At 46.7% G+C, this 15,783-nt stretch overlaps 1 protein-coding gene across 1 annotated transcript; it reads right to left on the bottom strand.

The window, feature by feature from the left end:
* IL19 (interleukin 19) lies at nucleotides 1–4,839 on the bottom strand. The gene is made up of 5 exons (XM_059414059.1): nucleotides 4,696–4,839; nucleotides 4,477–4,542; nucleotides 2,012–2,164; nucleotides 1,043–1,117; nucleotides 1–96 (listed from the first exon to the last, which is right to left on the bottom strand). The coding sequence occupies exons 1-5, from the start codon at nucleotides 4,837–4,839 to the stop codon at nucleotides 1–3; spliced, it is 534 nt and encodes a 177-aa protein (XP_059270042.1).
* Between the last annotated feature and the right edge of the window lie 10,944 nt (nucleotides 4,840–15,783).

Consider the following 15,783-nt stretch of genomic DNA (forward strand, 5'->3'; position numbering starts at 1 on the left):
TCAGGCCGCAGAAGGTCCTTGATGATTCTTGTCAATCCAGGCTAGAAAGACGTCAAGCTCTCCCAGCGACTTAATGGCGGCAGACCGGACCTCCAGCTGAAACCAGGCAAATCATCACAAGAACCTGCCTTTCTGGACCCTGTGATTGTTTTCAAATCTTTCCCCATGTTCCAGTCATCAGGAGGTTTTCCTTTTACCCATCCATTATATTGGCGGAGCCTAGGTACCCTAGATTATTTTTCTAACAGGAAACCCAAATTGTTGTCCCTCGTTTCTTAGTTTGTCAAATGCAGATACTGGCTCGTAGCATCGCTGTGAGGAACACGTGTGCTGATATCTGCAGCGCGCTTGGGAGAACAGCTGGTCCATGGCAAGAACAGTACGAGTCTTAGCCAGTTATAACTGATGCTGGGCAGCCTCTCCAAACACAGCATGGCCATGACCAGACTCCCACCTCCTGCCTTCTTAAAGCACTGACATCGGTTGGGAGTGTGGTTGAAATGCAGACTCTCAGGCCTCGTTCCATACCTACTACATCAGAACCTGCATTTTATTTTGGCCAAGTCTCCAAAGGACGCATGTGCGAAGCACCAGTTCTGCTCTACCTCTAGATGAGGTGTGCATTCTCTCTTGCATGTGCGGGAGAAGCACTGTTCTCCATCAGCCCACAGAATGCTGGTGGCGGTTTCCGACCACAGTGACGCCTAGCAGGTAATGTGTTCATTGAGGATTTGGCTCCCTCTGTGTCACCCCCATCTGAAATGGTGTGCGTGCTTTCCCTCAATATTTAGTTCTGATTCATTAGTTCTGATATGTAAAGGCAGAAGAAATGGTGGGGGTTGAGAAGGGGAGCCCAGGAAATTAGTCAAGGGGCTAAGACCAACACATTCCTTGCGGACACACAGAATTGGGAAGACCAGCAATGAACACGACAAGGGAACAAGCAACTCTGCATGGAGAGGAGGCAAAAGGGTTGGCACACTCTCCATCAGGGTCCCACGGCCCGTCTCCGTCTTCCGCATCTCCCCCTGCCTACCCTTACCTGATCATAGTTGTCATGGATGATTCTGGTGGCATTGGTGGCTTCATCCCTGCAGTGACACTGCCTCTGCTCCTGCTGAGATCCAGTGGAGGAAGGAGCCATCAGAGGACCTTCCCACCCGGCCCGCCTTTTCTGCCCCAGGTGGCTCAGGAGGGTCAGCTCGGGTTGGAGCAGCGAGCGGGACAAGAGTCTGTTGACAGAGTCACCCTGTGTTTGACCAGGGCTTTTCTGGGTTTGCAGCTCGCCCGACTGGAAGGGCCAGGAAAGTGGGGGACAAATCTGCCTCGTCACCACCTGGTGAATGCAGCACCCCATTAGGCACTAAGTTATTTACTGGATTAGTGAATTAAATAACTGATTAAATGAATCTTAAGGTAAGTACGGCAGGGGTCATGACTTCTTCTGACAACTTTAGAATCCAAGGCACAGAAAGGGGAGAGAATTCGCCACAAAGTCACACTGTGGCAGGGTCGGGGCTGGAACCCGGGGTTTCTCCTGGTCTAAGTTCTTGTGGGTTTGTTTGGGTTTGGTTTCATTTCTGGTGTTTGTTTCTAATAGAGCACAATGAATTTATAGACAACCCTCAGGGACAGATTATAGGATGGAGCAACCCAGAGGTCCATGGGTATGGAAACCCCAAAGGGCCACGGACAAAGAAACTAGAGAGAGTCGTATGATAAGCCTGGGCGCCTGGGCGTGCCTCTGTCACAGGCCAGCACTGAGGTCGCTGAAGGAATACTTTGACAGAAGGTCACCCCAGGAGGATTATCCATGAGGAAATGGGATCTGCTGAGGAATCAGCCGGAAGGAAGCCCTAAGGAGGAGGTTCTGGATGGTTCTCCCCTGGATGATAGGGCAGGGGATTTCCCTTGAGTCTAGGAACTACTACAACAAGCCAAGCGGGATCAGCATGTCCTGGACCCTCCCTGGGGCCGTGGGGGAACAGAGAGTCCTGAGGTGGTCACTCACACATCGTTGCAGAGCCTTCTTCATATAGAGGAAAGAGTTGGCAATGCTGCTGATTTTTCTCAAGATCTGAGGGTTCCGCTCCTGATGGTCCTTGAATACCTTGTCCACGTAAAATGCCAGGAGGTTCTTGGTCATACAGCATACGTCTAAGGGCTACAGACACAGGTTAGAGAAAGCCCCAGCGACTATCTTCTCTTACCATCTCAGAGACCAAAGCAGCCTATCTGAGTAAGGGCATCAAGGAACAAAATAGCTAAAGGTCAGTTTTATAAATTCATGTTGGTCTCAGAGTATCCGTGTCCTCTCACCACATCAAAGCTACTTATGATGAAAGCACCAAGGAGAGATTGCCCTTTCTTTCTTTCTTTCGTTTTTGTTTTTTTTTTTTTTATGGCCAGGAAATATAACAGCAAGCAATGAGCCCAGTCACAGACTAGAACCCTCTCTACAGCATCCCCACACGCCATCACTCACTTCAGCTTAAACCCTTGCAGGAATTTGGTGTCTCCCTTTTGAAAGGATCCACATCTGAGCAGCTTTCTGGAAAAGTACTTCCTTCTGCTGTGCTGTGGTCCGCCCCTCCGTACCCGCTCCCACCCATCAACATTGCACAAATTCCCGTGTATACGTATCAGGAGCTCTTGCACACCCGGTGTGTGCTGGGCACAATTGCTTGCACCGTAATGACATCGCATTTATCCTGCCCTCTCTGCTCTGCTCCCCCCACCACCCCGATCTGTCCTGTTTAAACTGCAGGGATCCTTTGAATGGAGCAAAGATTTGCAAGAATGGAAACTGACAGCTGTAGGAACGTGTACTTCTGGGTGGGTCTGCAGCTGGCAGGGTGTCTGTGTCTCTAAGGGGCGGCCGGGGAGGGGGGCGTGCTTGAATTCCCAGGATACAGCTCAGCAGTTGGCAGGGCTGAATTTCCTTCTAGCAATTTACACCCTGCGTTGAGAGCCAATGAGTTGCCTGGCAGGAGGTTTATAGCGCAGGCTGAGAAGGAGGGGTATAAAGTATGAAGCATGAGTGGGACAGGGCGTCCATCTTCATTAACATTAAAGCAGCAAAGCCTCCTTGACCCCACAGGCAGCTTTTCCTCAATGGCAAAACCCTTCTCCTTGTTCTCTCCTGCTGGTTCCCTTAACCAAAGGAGCAAAAAAGCGAAACACCTTTGTTTTATCAGGGAGCAGGGGAGGGGAGGGAGAAATGGATAAAAACCTGCCTCCTCATTGACTCTCCTGCCCCATCAGCTATTTCTGGATCTAGAGAGGAGAAAGAATCTGGAGACAGAGGGAGCTTGGGATCAGCCACTGGCTCAACCATTGACTGGTCATTTTCTCTCCCAAGCTAGCGATTTGCTCATTTGAAAATGATGGCTTTGGAATAGGTAGCCCCCTGGGTCCCTTCCCACTGTGCTATCCTGTGAGTCTCTCATACAGCGGGCTGGAATAGTATTTAGTAAGTGGCTACATCTATTTCCTACGAATAGATCAGGCCCAATACTGCCTAGAAGAATTATCTCGCTCAGAGAAGCCAAAAGAAAAAGAAAGAGTAACTCATTGCAACTATCTTGCACACTCTGGCAGATAAATATCTGGAAAAACAAACAAACAAACAACAACAACAAAAAACAACCTGAATCTTTCTACAATGCTTACAAGGACTGGAGGAGCTCATTTTTAAGGGTGCTTCTCAGTGACTGCATTCTATAAAGTGAATTCTCGCCTTGTAAGCCTAACTGCTTCGTAACACACCCAACACCTCTCATTTGGAGAGTTGGAATATCTCTTTACTGCCTTTTGGCCTCACATTTTCTATTGTAAGGAACATCACCAGACAGTCTTTCTGAAAGATGCTGTGGGTCATACCGTCTTTGGCTCGAGAACCTGCAGGACCCCTTATTGCTGTATTACAAGGTCAAGGCTCAGCCTGGCTTTGAAGCTCTTAGTAAAATGACTTCAGTGTATTTTTCTACTTCCTCCTCTTACCCTCACCTCACTCACCTGCCCGACCCTCATGCCACAAGCCTGGTCTGGTTGCCTCACTGTCCCCTAATACACATTCACTGATCTCACACACATTCTCCCTGATCTCCAGACTCCTTCCTCCTTTATCCACTGACCCAGAGCCAACTCAGTTTTTAAGTCACTGTTCATTTTCTTGGCTCCCCCGTGAAAACTTCCAGAATCATCCTGACCCACAGACAACCTGTCACATTTGAGCATGTGGCACCCCAAAATCCCTCTATAGATAAGTGGCACTTCTCGGGTCCATCCTAGGGGTTTCCAAGTCCCTGAGACACAAGTGTGCATGAACACATCAGCTGGCAAATAAGAAACCGGGCATATTTAGAAAGTAGAGATTGGAGAAGGAGAAGAAGACAGAGTGGAGATTTCTCTCTCAGCCCAGGGACATTTCACCATAAAAATAAAAATACAGAAAGAGCAGATCCAAGCCAATACCTTGATGCTATGCAGGGTCTCTGGTGTGGACAGGATGGTGACATTTTGGAAGGTGTCCTTAGCTTGCTATGGAGGGAAACATAAGGACAGACACAAGCCATGAGTACTCCGTGTCCCCCTGAGAATCAAAGGATAATGAAAAGGAACTTGCTCTTCAAATGAAGATGGAAGGTAAGACACGCTCCCTTGCCCACACCTTCACCCTGAACCCATACTCACGATGGTTTTTTTGATTTCCTGGAAAGTCTCTTCTATATGGTGTATGTCCATGGAGATCAGACACCTTCTCAGACCTCGGGTGTGCACTGAGCACAGGAAGAACATAGCAGCCACGAGCCAGAGGGAAACACGCTGTGCCTTCATGTCCTGCAGGAAGGGGGGAGGTCAGCTGCCCCGTTGAGAGGGGAAAGCAATGGGGACCCCTGGCCAAGCTCTCCTCTGTACCTCACAAGGCACGCCAGACAGCAGCCAAGAAAACGAGACTCAGTACCTCAGCCTTGTGGAGTTCATGGTCATGTGTCTCCTCCTCTGTTTTTCTTGAATCAACTGAATGAGCGCTCTCCCTCCCCCGGTGCCCCCACCTTCACCCCAGAAAGCACAATACAGGGCTCTCTCAAGTCCCAGGGAGTCTATTTGTGTGGATATCACTCCATTATGACTCAACAGGCTCATTTTTGTCAACAGGGATGAAAAGCATTGTTTTTAATAACTTAAATAGGAAAAACAGGGTTGGTAATACGCCCTGGGAATTAGGCAACAGATCTGAAAAACCCTAAAAGCACATTTTTTAAATGTTTGCTCCTGAAATAGGCGACACCCTTTTGTTATAAACCCCCAATGTGTATCTGCTTAAAATCATCTGTCTGAAGCCAACTATGAAGATGTCACCTTCCGGAGAAGATGGGAAAGAGAAGCACAAGACACCTCCAATCAACGAATGAGCCGCAGTGAAGTGAGAGAAGCGGGCAAGTTGTCAGCTCCCACTCTGTCACTCACTGAGCCCAGGGGCTGTGAGAGACCTGTGTGCAGCTCACTTGTCCTAGGGGGGGCCAGACTCTTCTAATCCCATCACCCTCCCTGTCTCCGTCCTCTCTATCCCTCCCATGTTACCACTCTATGGTTTCATGCGGACACACGGAGAAAAGTCTCTTCCCCTGACTTGCCCCAGCACTAGCCCAGGGCTTAGCCTTCAAGAGAAGGCTTAGGACAGCGTGTGTGATGAGATCAGCCCTCTGCCCAGCATCCTCCATGGTGCCTGCCCAGAGTTCTGGCTTCCAGCTGTGTGTGTGTGTGTGTGTGTGTGTGTGTGAGAGAGAGAGAGAGAGAGAGAGAGAAGGGGAGAGACCGGTGGCTGTGCACAAGCTAGGAAGCCAGCTGCAGGAACTGAGGAGCCCTCCACCCACTCCTCACCATCGCTTCCCATGCCAGAGCTGCAAAGACATGTGTGAGACTGTGAGCCTCGGCAGACCCCACTCCCCACCACCATTCCCCAGTCTTCCCCGGAATTCCCAGGCTCTTCTCCAGAAAGCCAAGAAAGAGCAAATCCTGTTTCGAAAACCATTTTGCCTCGTGTCTTAGTAACTCGGCATCATCCCCACGAGGGCACAGCTGTAGAGCGAGACCTCACCGTGGCGCAGGCATCGTGTCAAAGGGCTTCTTCATTCCTCTTTCTTCCAAAGCGGGAAAACAGACTCCTATTGGCAGGGAAGACTGTAAAGTCTCCCACAGCTCTATCCCCACCAAGAGGCAACTAGGACACTTCTAGAAAGTCAAGTGACTGGGAAGAGAGCACAGTTTTTCCTCTGACAAGACGACTCTAAGAAGCAGTGGGACATCCTCTGATCACCCCCATGCCAGGAGCCTAGGACCTCATGCAGAGGACCTTACCTCGGGTAGGTGAGCCCAGACATCTCAGCCGATTCAGAGACAATAATAGCTAATGTTTATCATACATGCCACGTGGGGGGGGGGGGCATTGTGCCTAGAATTTCTAACAATTTTCTTAGCCACCTTGTGAGGTGAGTGGTTTCTGTCCCCATTTTACTCAAGAGGAAACTGACACAGGAAGCGACGACACCTGCCCACGGTAGGAAGCCAGTAAGCCGCAGAGCCAGCGTCGGGAGACAGACAGGCTGGCGCTCAAGCCGGCGGTGTTTGCCACCGCAGTGTCCATGGACAGTAGCAGCTGGATATCTGGGGCCTCCGCTGGATATCCCAGCAGCTTCCCTCCCACTAGACAGACAGGAGCGCCTTTCGGATCCAGTCCCACTGAACCAACCGTGCTCCTTCTATTTAATATAGCAAAGCCTTATTTTAAAAAAGAAAAGATATCAAATGCCCAGCACAGCTCCTAGAACAAAAAGCTTGTAGTCAATCGTAGGTTGCTTCCTCTTCCCTTCCTCCGGCCTCCTTCTTCCCCGTTCTCCATCCTTGCTCATCGAGAACAAGGTACGAGGAGGCTCGTCCTCTCCATGGCATACCCTTCCCCGTCCTACAAACTCCCCAGGCCATACACGATGTCCACAGGTCACATCTCTGCAGCAGTGAGGGCCGAGGGCTAGGACGGTGTGCGGCCCGGGGAGCGCCTCACCTCTCACCAGGTGCTTCCAGCCACCCCTGTGTCTTCTCTGTCTGCCCTTCGTCCCTCAAAAAGGGCTGGTCACTTTTATGCAGGTGGATAGGAGGAAATGCTGTCAAGGTTTACTGGGTGGGTCCACCTTTGGGAGATTATTTTTCTCCTTGTTTCCTTAGTATCTCATTTCCCTAATTGTTTTCTTGCTTCTTTGAGATACAGCTGATTAATCATTATTAAGAAATGCCTCTTTCTTCTGGGTTTTGACATGCAGCTTCTAGGAAGAATGAACTCCCCATCTCCATGCAAATGAGAATTTCTTGCAATTCTGTGTCCATACAGAAAAATCCAAGTTAGGTCACTTTCCTGAGAGCTATGGCAAGCCACCAACTGTACCCTGCAGGCAAACTCAGCAAAATACTCTCCTGCCGGCCCCACCCTGACAGCAGCCAGTCCCAGGAAACCGTGCAGGTGTCCTTGGTCCCGGCACCCTTCCTCTGCCCGAAGCTTCATACAGCTGTTGAACACCTTTTGGTGCCAGGTGCTAGCGAAATGCTCTACATGCATTATTTTGTTTAACCTTATGGGAAACCTCTTTCCCCCCTCTCAGAAATGTACCTACTAGGCCACCATCTCTTTCCTCTTCCTCATGTCGCTTGGAGGACCCTTTCATCTCGATCAGTGCAGGGAGAGAAAATGAGAAGTAGAAAGTGGGAAAATGAGGAAGTGGAAGAGCTTAGCAGCCGGTGGCAGACTCAGGAACTGAGCCTAGAGTCCTTGCTCTTGGAACAGAAGACCCTCCATCCTAATTACTCTTCGTATACAAACTCTACATCGTGACTTCTCCGAGGAGCAGGGTTTGGGGTGATGTCGAGGGAAGCGTAGGTTGTAAAAAGTTTCCTCCCCGAGCATGACATCCCCAAATAAGCAGAGCTTGTTTTTACCAAACGAAGCACTCTCAATGAAGATGGGCTACAATTACAAGAGACCCACTGGCCCTTTGGACAACAGGCTGGGGTGGACCTTCTATGCAGCAAGATGGGGGAGGGGTGGGCAGGACACCGGCAGAGAAGAAAGAGGAACAGGGAAGTCTGAGGACTTTTTATGGGGTAAGTGTGAGGGCAAGAAGCTATGAGGGCTACAAACCTTGTCCAGCATCTTGGACTTAATGATTTAATACATGTCCTAAAAATACAATACATGATTATAATGACCACAGTATACCTCTAGATTTATACCCTGCCTTCCTCTCTTCTCTGTGAGACCTTAGACAAGCTGTTTATGACTTTTCTGAAGCCCAATAAAATAAGCAAAATAAACTATGAGGGTCGGAATGAGCTAATGGACTTGATTCATGATAAGTACCCCATAAATATTCTTTATTCCAATGCCGTGTGCCAGGCACCTGAAGAAGGAGAAGGCACCTTTGTTAGGAGCTAATAGGTGTCTCTCTGTTCCTTCTGGCAGGGAGAAAGGAGCTCTCTTGGTTCCAGAGATTCCCCCCCCCCCCAGCCAGCCCTGTTTCTCCACAGAGGGGCTGGACAGGAAGGTTGCTGCTGGGTTCCCAGCCTGGCCTGAGCCTCCTGGCTCATAGCTCCCAGATGGTGGCCCAGCCCCAAGTGCTACGTGATTGCAAAACTGTCCCTTCTGGCTCTCACCCTGTATTCAATCCCTCATGTGTTCAGACTGTATGTTCCAACCCAGCTTTCATTTCAGGGCAAGGATGTCATATCAGGGAACTTGCAGCAGAAGGAAAAATATGTGATGTGTTTATAGCTTCTTTCCAACACACAGAACATCCCAGTGGTTGGGACTCTAGCTGCCCACCTCTGCTCCCCGTGGCTGGCAGACTGGAGGGGAGACAGTTCATCTCTGAGCCTTTATTTCTTCCTTTGCAAAATGGTGCTGATTGTGCCTACTGAATATGTGTTGTGTGGGCAGCATGTGCAGAGTTAAATGACCTGGCACATAATAGGGGGTTCAAAAATGGTAACCTTTGGGGCAGCTGGATGGCTCAGATGGTTAAGCATCAGACTCTCGATCTCAGCTGAGGTCATGATCTCAGGGTCGTGAGTTCAAGCATGCTTGGCTTCATGCTGGCTGTGGAGCTTACTTAAATTTTTTTTTTTAATTTAAAAAATGGTAACCCTTGTTATTAATTTGACAGTCCCCTTTTGAGGCCTTCAGTTGGGAGCAGGGAGAGACAACGATGATTTCCCTCCATCCTGAGCCTGGCTGCCTAACAATATAATACTTAAAGTGAGAATATAGATTACGATGGAACGGCATCCCTTCCAGGATTGCAGTCAAACCGTGGATTTGATCCATAAATGTGGGGCTATGTCTAACCTTAGTGTTGGATCTTCTAAAACCAGTTGGTATTCCACAGCTGGAATACCAGAGTTCAATTTCCCATCTGGTACATGCGGAAGCAGAAAGAATGTGAAGGAAGACTTCCAGGAGAATGCTCTGAGCTTGATGTGTCCTGGACACAGCTCCCTCACGCCTTCCAATCCCCCGTCCTCACCCCCTATCCTCTCCAACTTCATGAACGGCTCATGGTGGTGCCAAGGTAATTTCCTCTTCATAAAAGAGTGCAGCTGGCCCACTCCTCTAAGTGCTAAATCCTGGACAACAGACAAGAAGTGAGCCAGGCCTTGCACAACTCCAGAGGGCACCATGCCCACTGTCTTTTATGGGAATGCAGCCCCATTCAGTTGAGTGGTGGGACCCTACTGAGTGATCTGAACAACATGGGTAGGGCTTATATGAATGATTTCAGCATATCATTGTGAGAATGATAGAGAAAGGGTCTGTAAAAGAAAGAAATGTTGGTACTAGAAAGAATGATAGGGAAAGGGTCTGTAAAGGAAAGAAATGTTGGTACTGATGAATGGATATTCCATCTGGGAAGTAAATAGGAACATAAAAAGAATATAAATGTTGAACGGTCTTGATAAATAGATTTGGATTATAAAGATATATTTGGAGTTTGTATATAGCTGTGAAAATAAAGCAAAAAAATAAAGGATCAATTTCTCAGTCCTTGGGGACTTTGGACTTAAAAACTTTCTCCTTTGTTTGGGATTTATAAATGAGAGTCAGAAAGGATAGCAGAGAGCGCTCATCTCAGCATTCCCATTACAGCAATGAGCAGAGGAAGACGTGAACCAGCCCACACAGTGAAGAAGTGGCGCCCTGCTCTCAAACCTCCATCTCTTGATTTCTAGCTCAGTGCCCTTCCTAACCCCATGCTGCTTTCTTATCTTAGGATCATGTGGAGTGGAACAGAACACAAAGCTCTGGGGAACCGCAAGCCTGTTTAGCAGGAGAGGTGATGTAACTCTCCCAAGCGAAGATGTTCTGACTTGCCTTCACCCAGGAAGTCCATGACCTAAGGAAATCTGAACTGGCTGATCCTGCCTTGTGGGAGAGAGGAGGACAAGTTGGGTACCTCTACTACAAACACCTGGCTGTGCCTTCTTCTTTCTCAACCACAGGGCTCCAGTCAAGGGTAGATCTGCTGATCTAGAGCCTCAGATCCTGTTTGACACCTTATGCTAATGGATTCTACAGGTCAAATGGCGTGAACTATAACCCCTATGGGGACTGGGGAGGGGGAGCCAGGGATGGGTAATGGAAAGAGTCCAAGCATGGCCTCCGCATTCCTTTCCTGGATCACTGACCTGGTCTCATTCCCAACAACCCATCTTCTCCTAGGGAAGCCAGACTTTCAAAAGTGCAAACCCAGTCTTGGTTCTTCCCAGCCTAAAACTCCCAGCATGGCTCCCAGGGGCTACTAGGATAAAGGGCTAGTCTGTCCCCACAGAACTTCAGAACCATCACAGAGTGTCCACATCTTCAACTTCATCTCTCTTGATGAGCTCCAAACACTTCATTGCCCCTCCTCACCTAGAAAGCCCTCTTCTTGCGGTTTCTGCTATGCAAATGCTCTCCAGCTTTCAAGACTCAGCTCTGGTGTGACTTCCTGTGTGAAATCTCTCCCCTCTTCCTTTCCCTCTGCCCTCTCCTTCCTCCTCCCTACCTCTACCCTAGCTGACTTGACTCCTCTTTCTTTTGTATTCCCACTGGATGGATACCAGATTTCCAGGTAACTGTGAATTTCGGATAAGCACATGTGAGTGCTCATGCATCTAAAAGTTAACTGGGCTTCTGTGTTTTCATCAGTTGAATCTGGCAACCTTATACCCAACAGTCTATCGAATTCAACCCCAGCCAGGGGCAGACCCAGGTTGTATGAGGCCTGTAGCTCATATACTCAGGGAAGGAGGGTACTTTTTAAGAAAATAAATTTTAAAATAAAAGTAAAAAATAAGAGACTAAAGTGAACTGAGGGTTTTGGAGGGGGGAGAAGGGTGGGTGGTTGGGTGAGCCTGGTGGTGGGTATTAACAAGGGCATGTATTGCATGGAGCACTGGGTGTGGTGCATAAACAATGAATCTTGGAACACTGTAAAAAAATTAAATTACATTTTAAAAATATATAAATATATGGGTGATAGAAGAGTAATATATATATTGAATATATATTTATATACTTTTAATCATTCTAAATAAAGATTCATTATATATATATATATAAAGATTCATTATATATAATGAATCTTTATTTAGAATTGTTTAAAAAATCATAACAAATTACAAATTTTAAAAGCTGACAAATACCACACACCACAAAATCCAGGAAGATCACTGAATACTTTTATCAATTAACTACACAACATCTCTTTGTTTCGTCACTGATGATGAATTTTAAATGTTATTTCCTATGAAGAGAATAAAAAGAACAGTCTGTGTTTCCTCTAGTATGGTTGTCCAGATTTGGGTTTTTGTTGTTGATAGTTGGAACACATGCATGGCGTATGTGACTGGTTTGCACCCTACAGACACGGAAATTTCTGCTTCACGAAGTTCCCAACAGAAGAGAAAAAAGTATCTGATTCATTTCTAATTATATATATTGCTTTATTGAATAAATGTTTCTATGTTGACTAGATTTTAATGAAAACCAAATCTTTGGCTTACAGTTTTATATGCCTGGAAGAATTTTCAACACATTTCCTTCTGTCTCCATACATTTCAAACTTTGCTTCTCTTCTGCTCACACACTTCCAGTAACAAGAATCAGCACCATGGCTGGAAGGAGTGTTCCCAGTGCTAGTCTCACACCAGGATGGTGTGAGATAGCTCACACACAATCCACTAATGATATCTTAACCACATGCAGATATGATTATAAGCCATGGAAATATATCTCAATAAGGGCCAAATGCATCCCCAAGTCAACCAACTACTCCTTAGCCAGATTGCCCAGGTATTGTGGCTTCTCTAATATCACCCCCCATGAGGAAAAGTCAGAGTGAAAAAGGACACTGATCTTAACTGATTAGGCTACCATACCTTCGTCTCTTGGATTTTACAAGACGTATGAACATTGCTAAGACCCCTCCACAGACCCATGCAAGTGAGAGTCCTGAAGCTTAAACTTAGCCAAACAGTAAATCCCTACCGACCACAGACTCCAGGATAGTTACATTGCATTTCTTTGTATTTTGTAATTTAATTTTTATTTTTAATCAAGGATGACCATGTGCACAATTTTAGAAGGCGTATATATGAGGAAAACTGCAGCCCTCCCTACTCCCTATTCCTATGCCCTGTAGGCAACAGCTGACAACATTCAGGTTCTTAGCTCCATCATTCTGAAGAACGCACATTTGTTGCTATCTCATACTCTTCGTTTTAGAAGTGATCTATTGGCTTACTACAATGGGAGATGAAAATTTAGCTCTTGTATACAACATCCCATGCCAAGATGCTCACTTCCCTCCCCTGTCCTGCCAGCATAAACGTATCACAGTTGCACTTCTTTCCAGGCAGCATGTCATGAAAGTCCACCCAAGGAGGCATGAGCCATGGGGAGAAGGTGAAATCCTGCTCTTGGGCCCTTGTGTCTCTACTTGCTCCAAGAAGAACCAGAAGAAGAGTATCAAATCCAAATGTTCCATGTGCTTTTCATTCCATTAGCTTACGTTTGTCATGGCCACGAACTCAGAATTCACAGACCGAAGGAGCTAGATTAACAGGGCTAGCTAACAACTGTTAAGCATATTTATTAGCCCAGGCACAGTATTAAGCACCTATATACATTATCTCTTTTGATCCTCCTACCTGCTCCAGGAGGTAGATGCTATGTTTGTGTCTATTGTTTTAGCTATGGAAGCTGACACCTGTCAAAAGCTTCACCCCGGGGCACCGCGGACCAGGTGGCAGGGCAATCTAGGCATCCTGGCGAGGCACCCTCACTCTTAACCACTTCATTCTACCAGACATGAAGAAGCATCTGGTTCAGGCTTCTCATTTACAGATGAGGAAGCAGCAGAGGCTGTGAGAAGGGAGAAGTGTCTTGTTCAAAGCCACCCAGCTGAATAGTGCTGGACCCGTATCCCTGAACTTTCAATCCAGTGTCCTTTTCATTCACTTGGCCATTGTCATTTCTTCTGGTTTCTTCCTACAAATATAGAAACCTTCCTAAAATTAAAAAGAAAAAAAAAGATATCTCTTCCCTCCATGCAAAGAAAAAGCAGAGCAGCAAATGGTATAGAGAATATGGCTTGAGAGCACCCTTCCCAACCAACAAATCCAGGCATGTAAGCAGAAACTCATTCTGTAGAAATCGGATGTGGTTTTTCCCTTATTGGTAAAATGAACTGTGTCAGTTAAAAAGAGCTGTTCCCACGGGCACTGGGAGCCAAGGAGTTCCTGGGAACCACTTCATCTCAAGAGACCGAGGCGGAGGAGAAGGTTACACTGGACACCGTTGACTTACTATATAGTTATAGTTAGCAGGCAGTGAGTAAGGGCTCATGAATCTGCAATACTTGAGGTGGGAGAGCAGACAGGCGGGAAGACTACATCTTGTGTCCACATTGTCTCCTGGAGGAAACCCCAACTTGCAGCACCCCAGCACTGAATTACCCCAACTCTTAGAATCCTGTCTCTCCAGAAAGCCAGAGGTTTTGCTTAGACTTTCTTTCCTAGGGGATGGTCTTTACATGTTAGATTAAACCTCCACCATATTCCAGGTACAGATTCATTCCATCTGGCATGCATAGTGGAAGCCAGCTGTTGGCATCTTTCAGAAATGACCTAGGAGGGACACCTGGGTGGCTCGGTCTGTTGAGCGTAGGACTCTTGATTTCAGCTCAGGTCATGTCTCAGGGGTGTGAGATTGTGCTCTGCACTGGGCTCCTCGCTCAGCATGGAGTCGGCTTGGGTTTTTTGCCTTCTGCTCCTCCCCTACCCATGTCCCCGACATGTTCTCTCTCTCTCTCAAAGAAATAAATAAATCACTAAAAAAAAATGTGAGCTAGGATTTTCAGCATATGGCTCAAACTTAAAATGTGTTGTGTTTCCTCCCAGAATCCTCTTGATCCTCTCCATTCTTTTCCACGTGGTCTCCTCTCAGTACTTGTGAACTTACTCTGTGCTCTGTTCATTTTCACTTTGAGTTAGTGGAGCCACTCTGAAATCTCCATCCCGTCAGACTTGAAACTTGAGCATGACTGAGGCTCTGTCTCCTCCAACAGAGAGTGTGTTCCGGCTAGCAACTAGATGGCTCCTTTCCTAAATCAACCTTTTAGCTGGAGAACATAAAGTCAAGTTCTTGCTAGGATACAAACTCTATAATGGCAGGGATCTTTTCTGTCTTTTTCATTATTTTCCCTCCAAAATGTAGCACATAGTAAATACTCCATAAATGTCTGTTGAGTGAATGAAAGAATAAATGGCAGATAATGGAAACTTCCAAAAGCATAGAAAATTGCAGAGTTTTTTGGCATTTCCCTACAGCCACCTGTAAGTTCTGGTGAATTCATCATGAAGAGTTTGCCCGCTAAGCTGGTTGCCCAGTAGGGAAGGGTCCCTGGTTTTGTACCATAGAAACATTTCTTCTGTGTGCCCTAGGTGAAACCCTACCATAGAAAAATCAGTCAGGTGCAAAGGGTTTGCATGCTTCTCTCCCAGCATCCACAACAATCAGCCCCCAAGAAGAAGTGGAAGCAAGCAAATCCTGGCTGTTGAAGTATGGAATTACATAGGTCTTTTTCTTTCAGTATATGCACCCATGTTAGCGATTAAACAAATTGTGGTATCAGAAGGAAAAATTTTGAACGTGACATTTTCTAGATACTAAAGAATTATCAAACAGGAAGTGAAAATAATTGAATTTAGGCAGTTATATCAAAGTAAAATTTATCATTTTGTCTAATGCACTTGAAGCCCAATAACACTTAAACACATTTAAGTGCTGGATTAACTCATCATCCCTAACGCTTTTCTTGTAGCAGGATCCTGGTTTAAGCACAAAAAAGCATCATGGTTTAATGATGCCCAGTCTACAGATCCAAGATGTCTGCCTTGTTCCTTTGAGAAGTTTGTGAAATATATGGAACGATCCCTCAAAATGTGCAGAACATACACACTTCCTCGCTGATGTCCATCCATGAACAATCAGGAGTCCATGAGCTCTAAATTTAAAACCTTAAAAGATTTGGATTTGGGTCTAATTTTGACATTTTCTGGATGTATAAAGGAGTGAACCTCTGTACCCCAACTGGGGCACATTAGGAAAAGTGGGGTTGGTGATTCCTGCCCTGTCCTCCTATGTTGCAAATCATTGCTGCATCCATGTGTAAGGGACAATAAGGAGCAGAG

Source organism: Mustela nigripes, chromosome 10 (genome assembly GCF_022355385.1).
Source record: "Mustela nigripes isolate SB6536 chromosome 10, MUSNIG.SB6536, whole genome shotgun sequence".
Classification (NCBI taxonomy): Eukaryota; Metazoa; Chordata; class Mammalia; order Carnivora; family Mustelidae; genus Mustela; species Mustela nigripes.

Bases quoted from the DNA above. Each gene is read 5' to 3' on its own strand.
- IL19 (XM_059414059.1), bottom strand. From the start codon at position 4,839: ATGAAGGCACAGCGTGTTTCCCTCTGGCTCGTGGCTGCTATGTTCTTC. The intron at 4,543-4,695 runs GTGAGTATGGGT...TTCCCTCCATAG, and splicing joins AGGAAATCAAAAAAACCATC to CAAGCTAAGGACACCTTCCA. The intron at 2,165-4,476 runs GTATTGGCTTGG...CTGTGTCTGTAG, and splicing joins AGACCCTGCATAGCATCAAG to CCCTTAGACGTATGCTGTAT.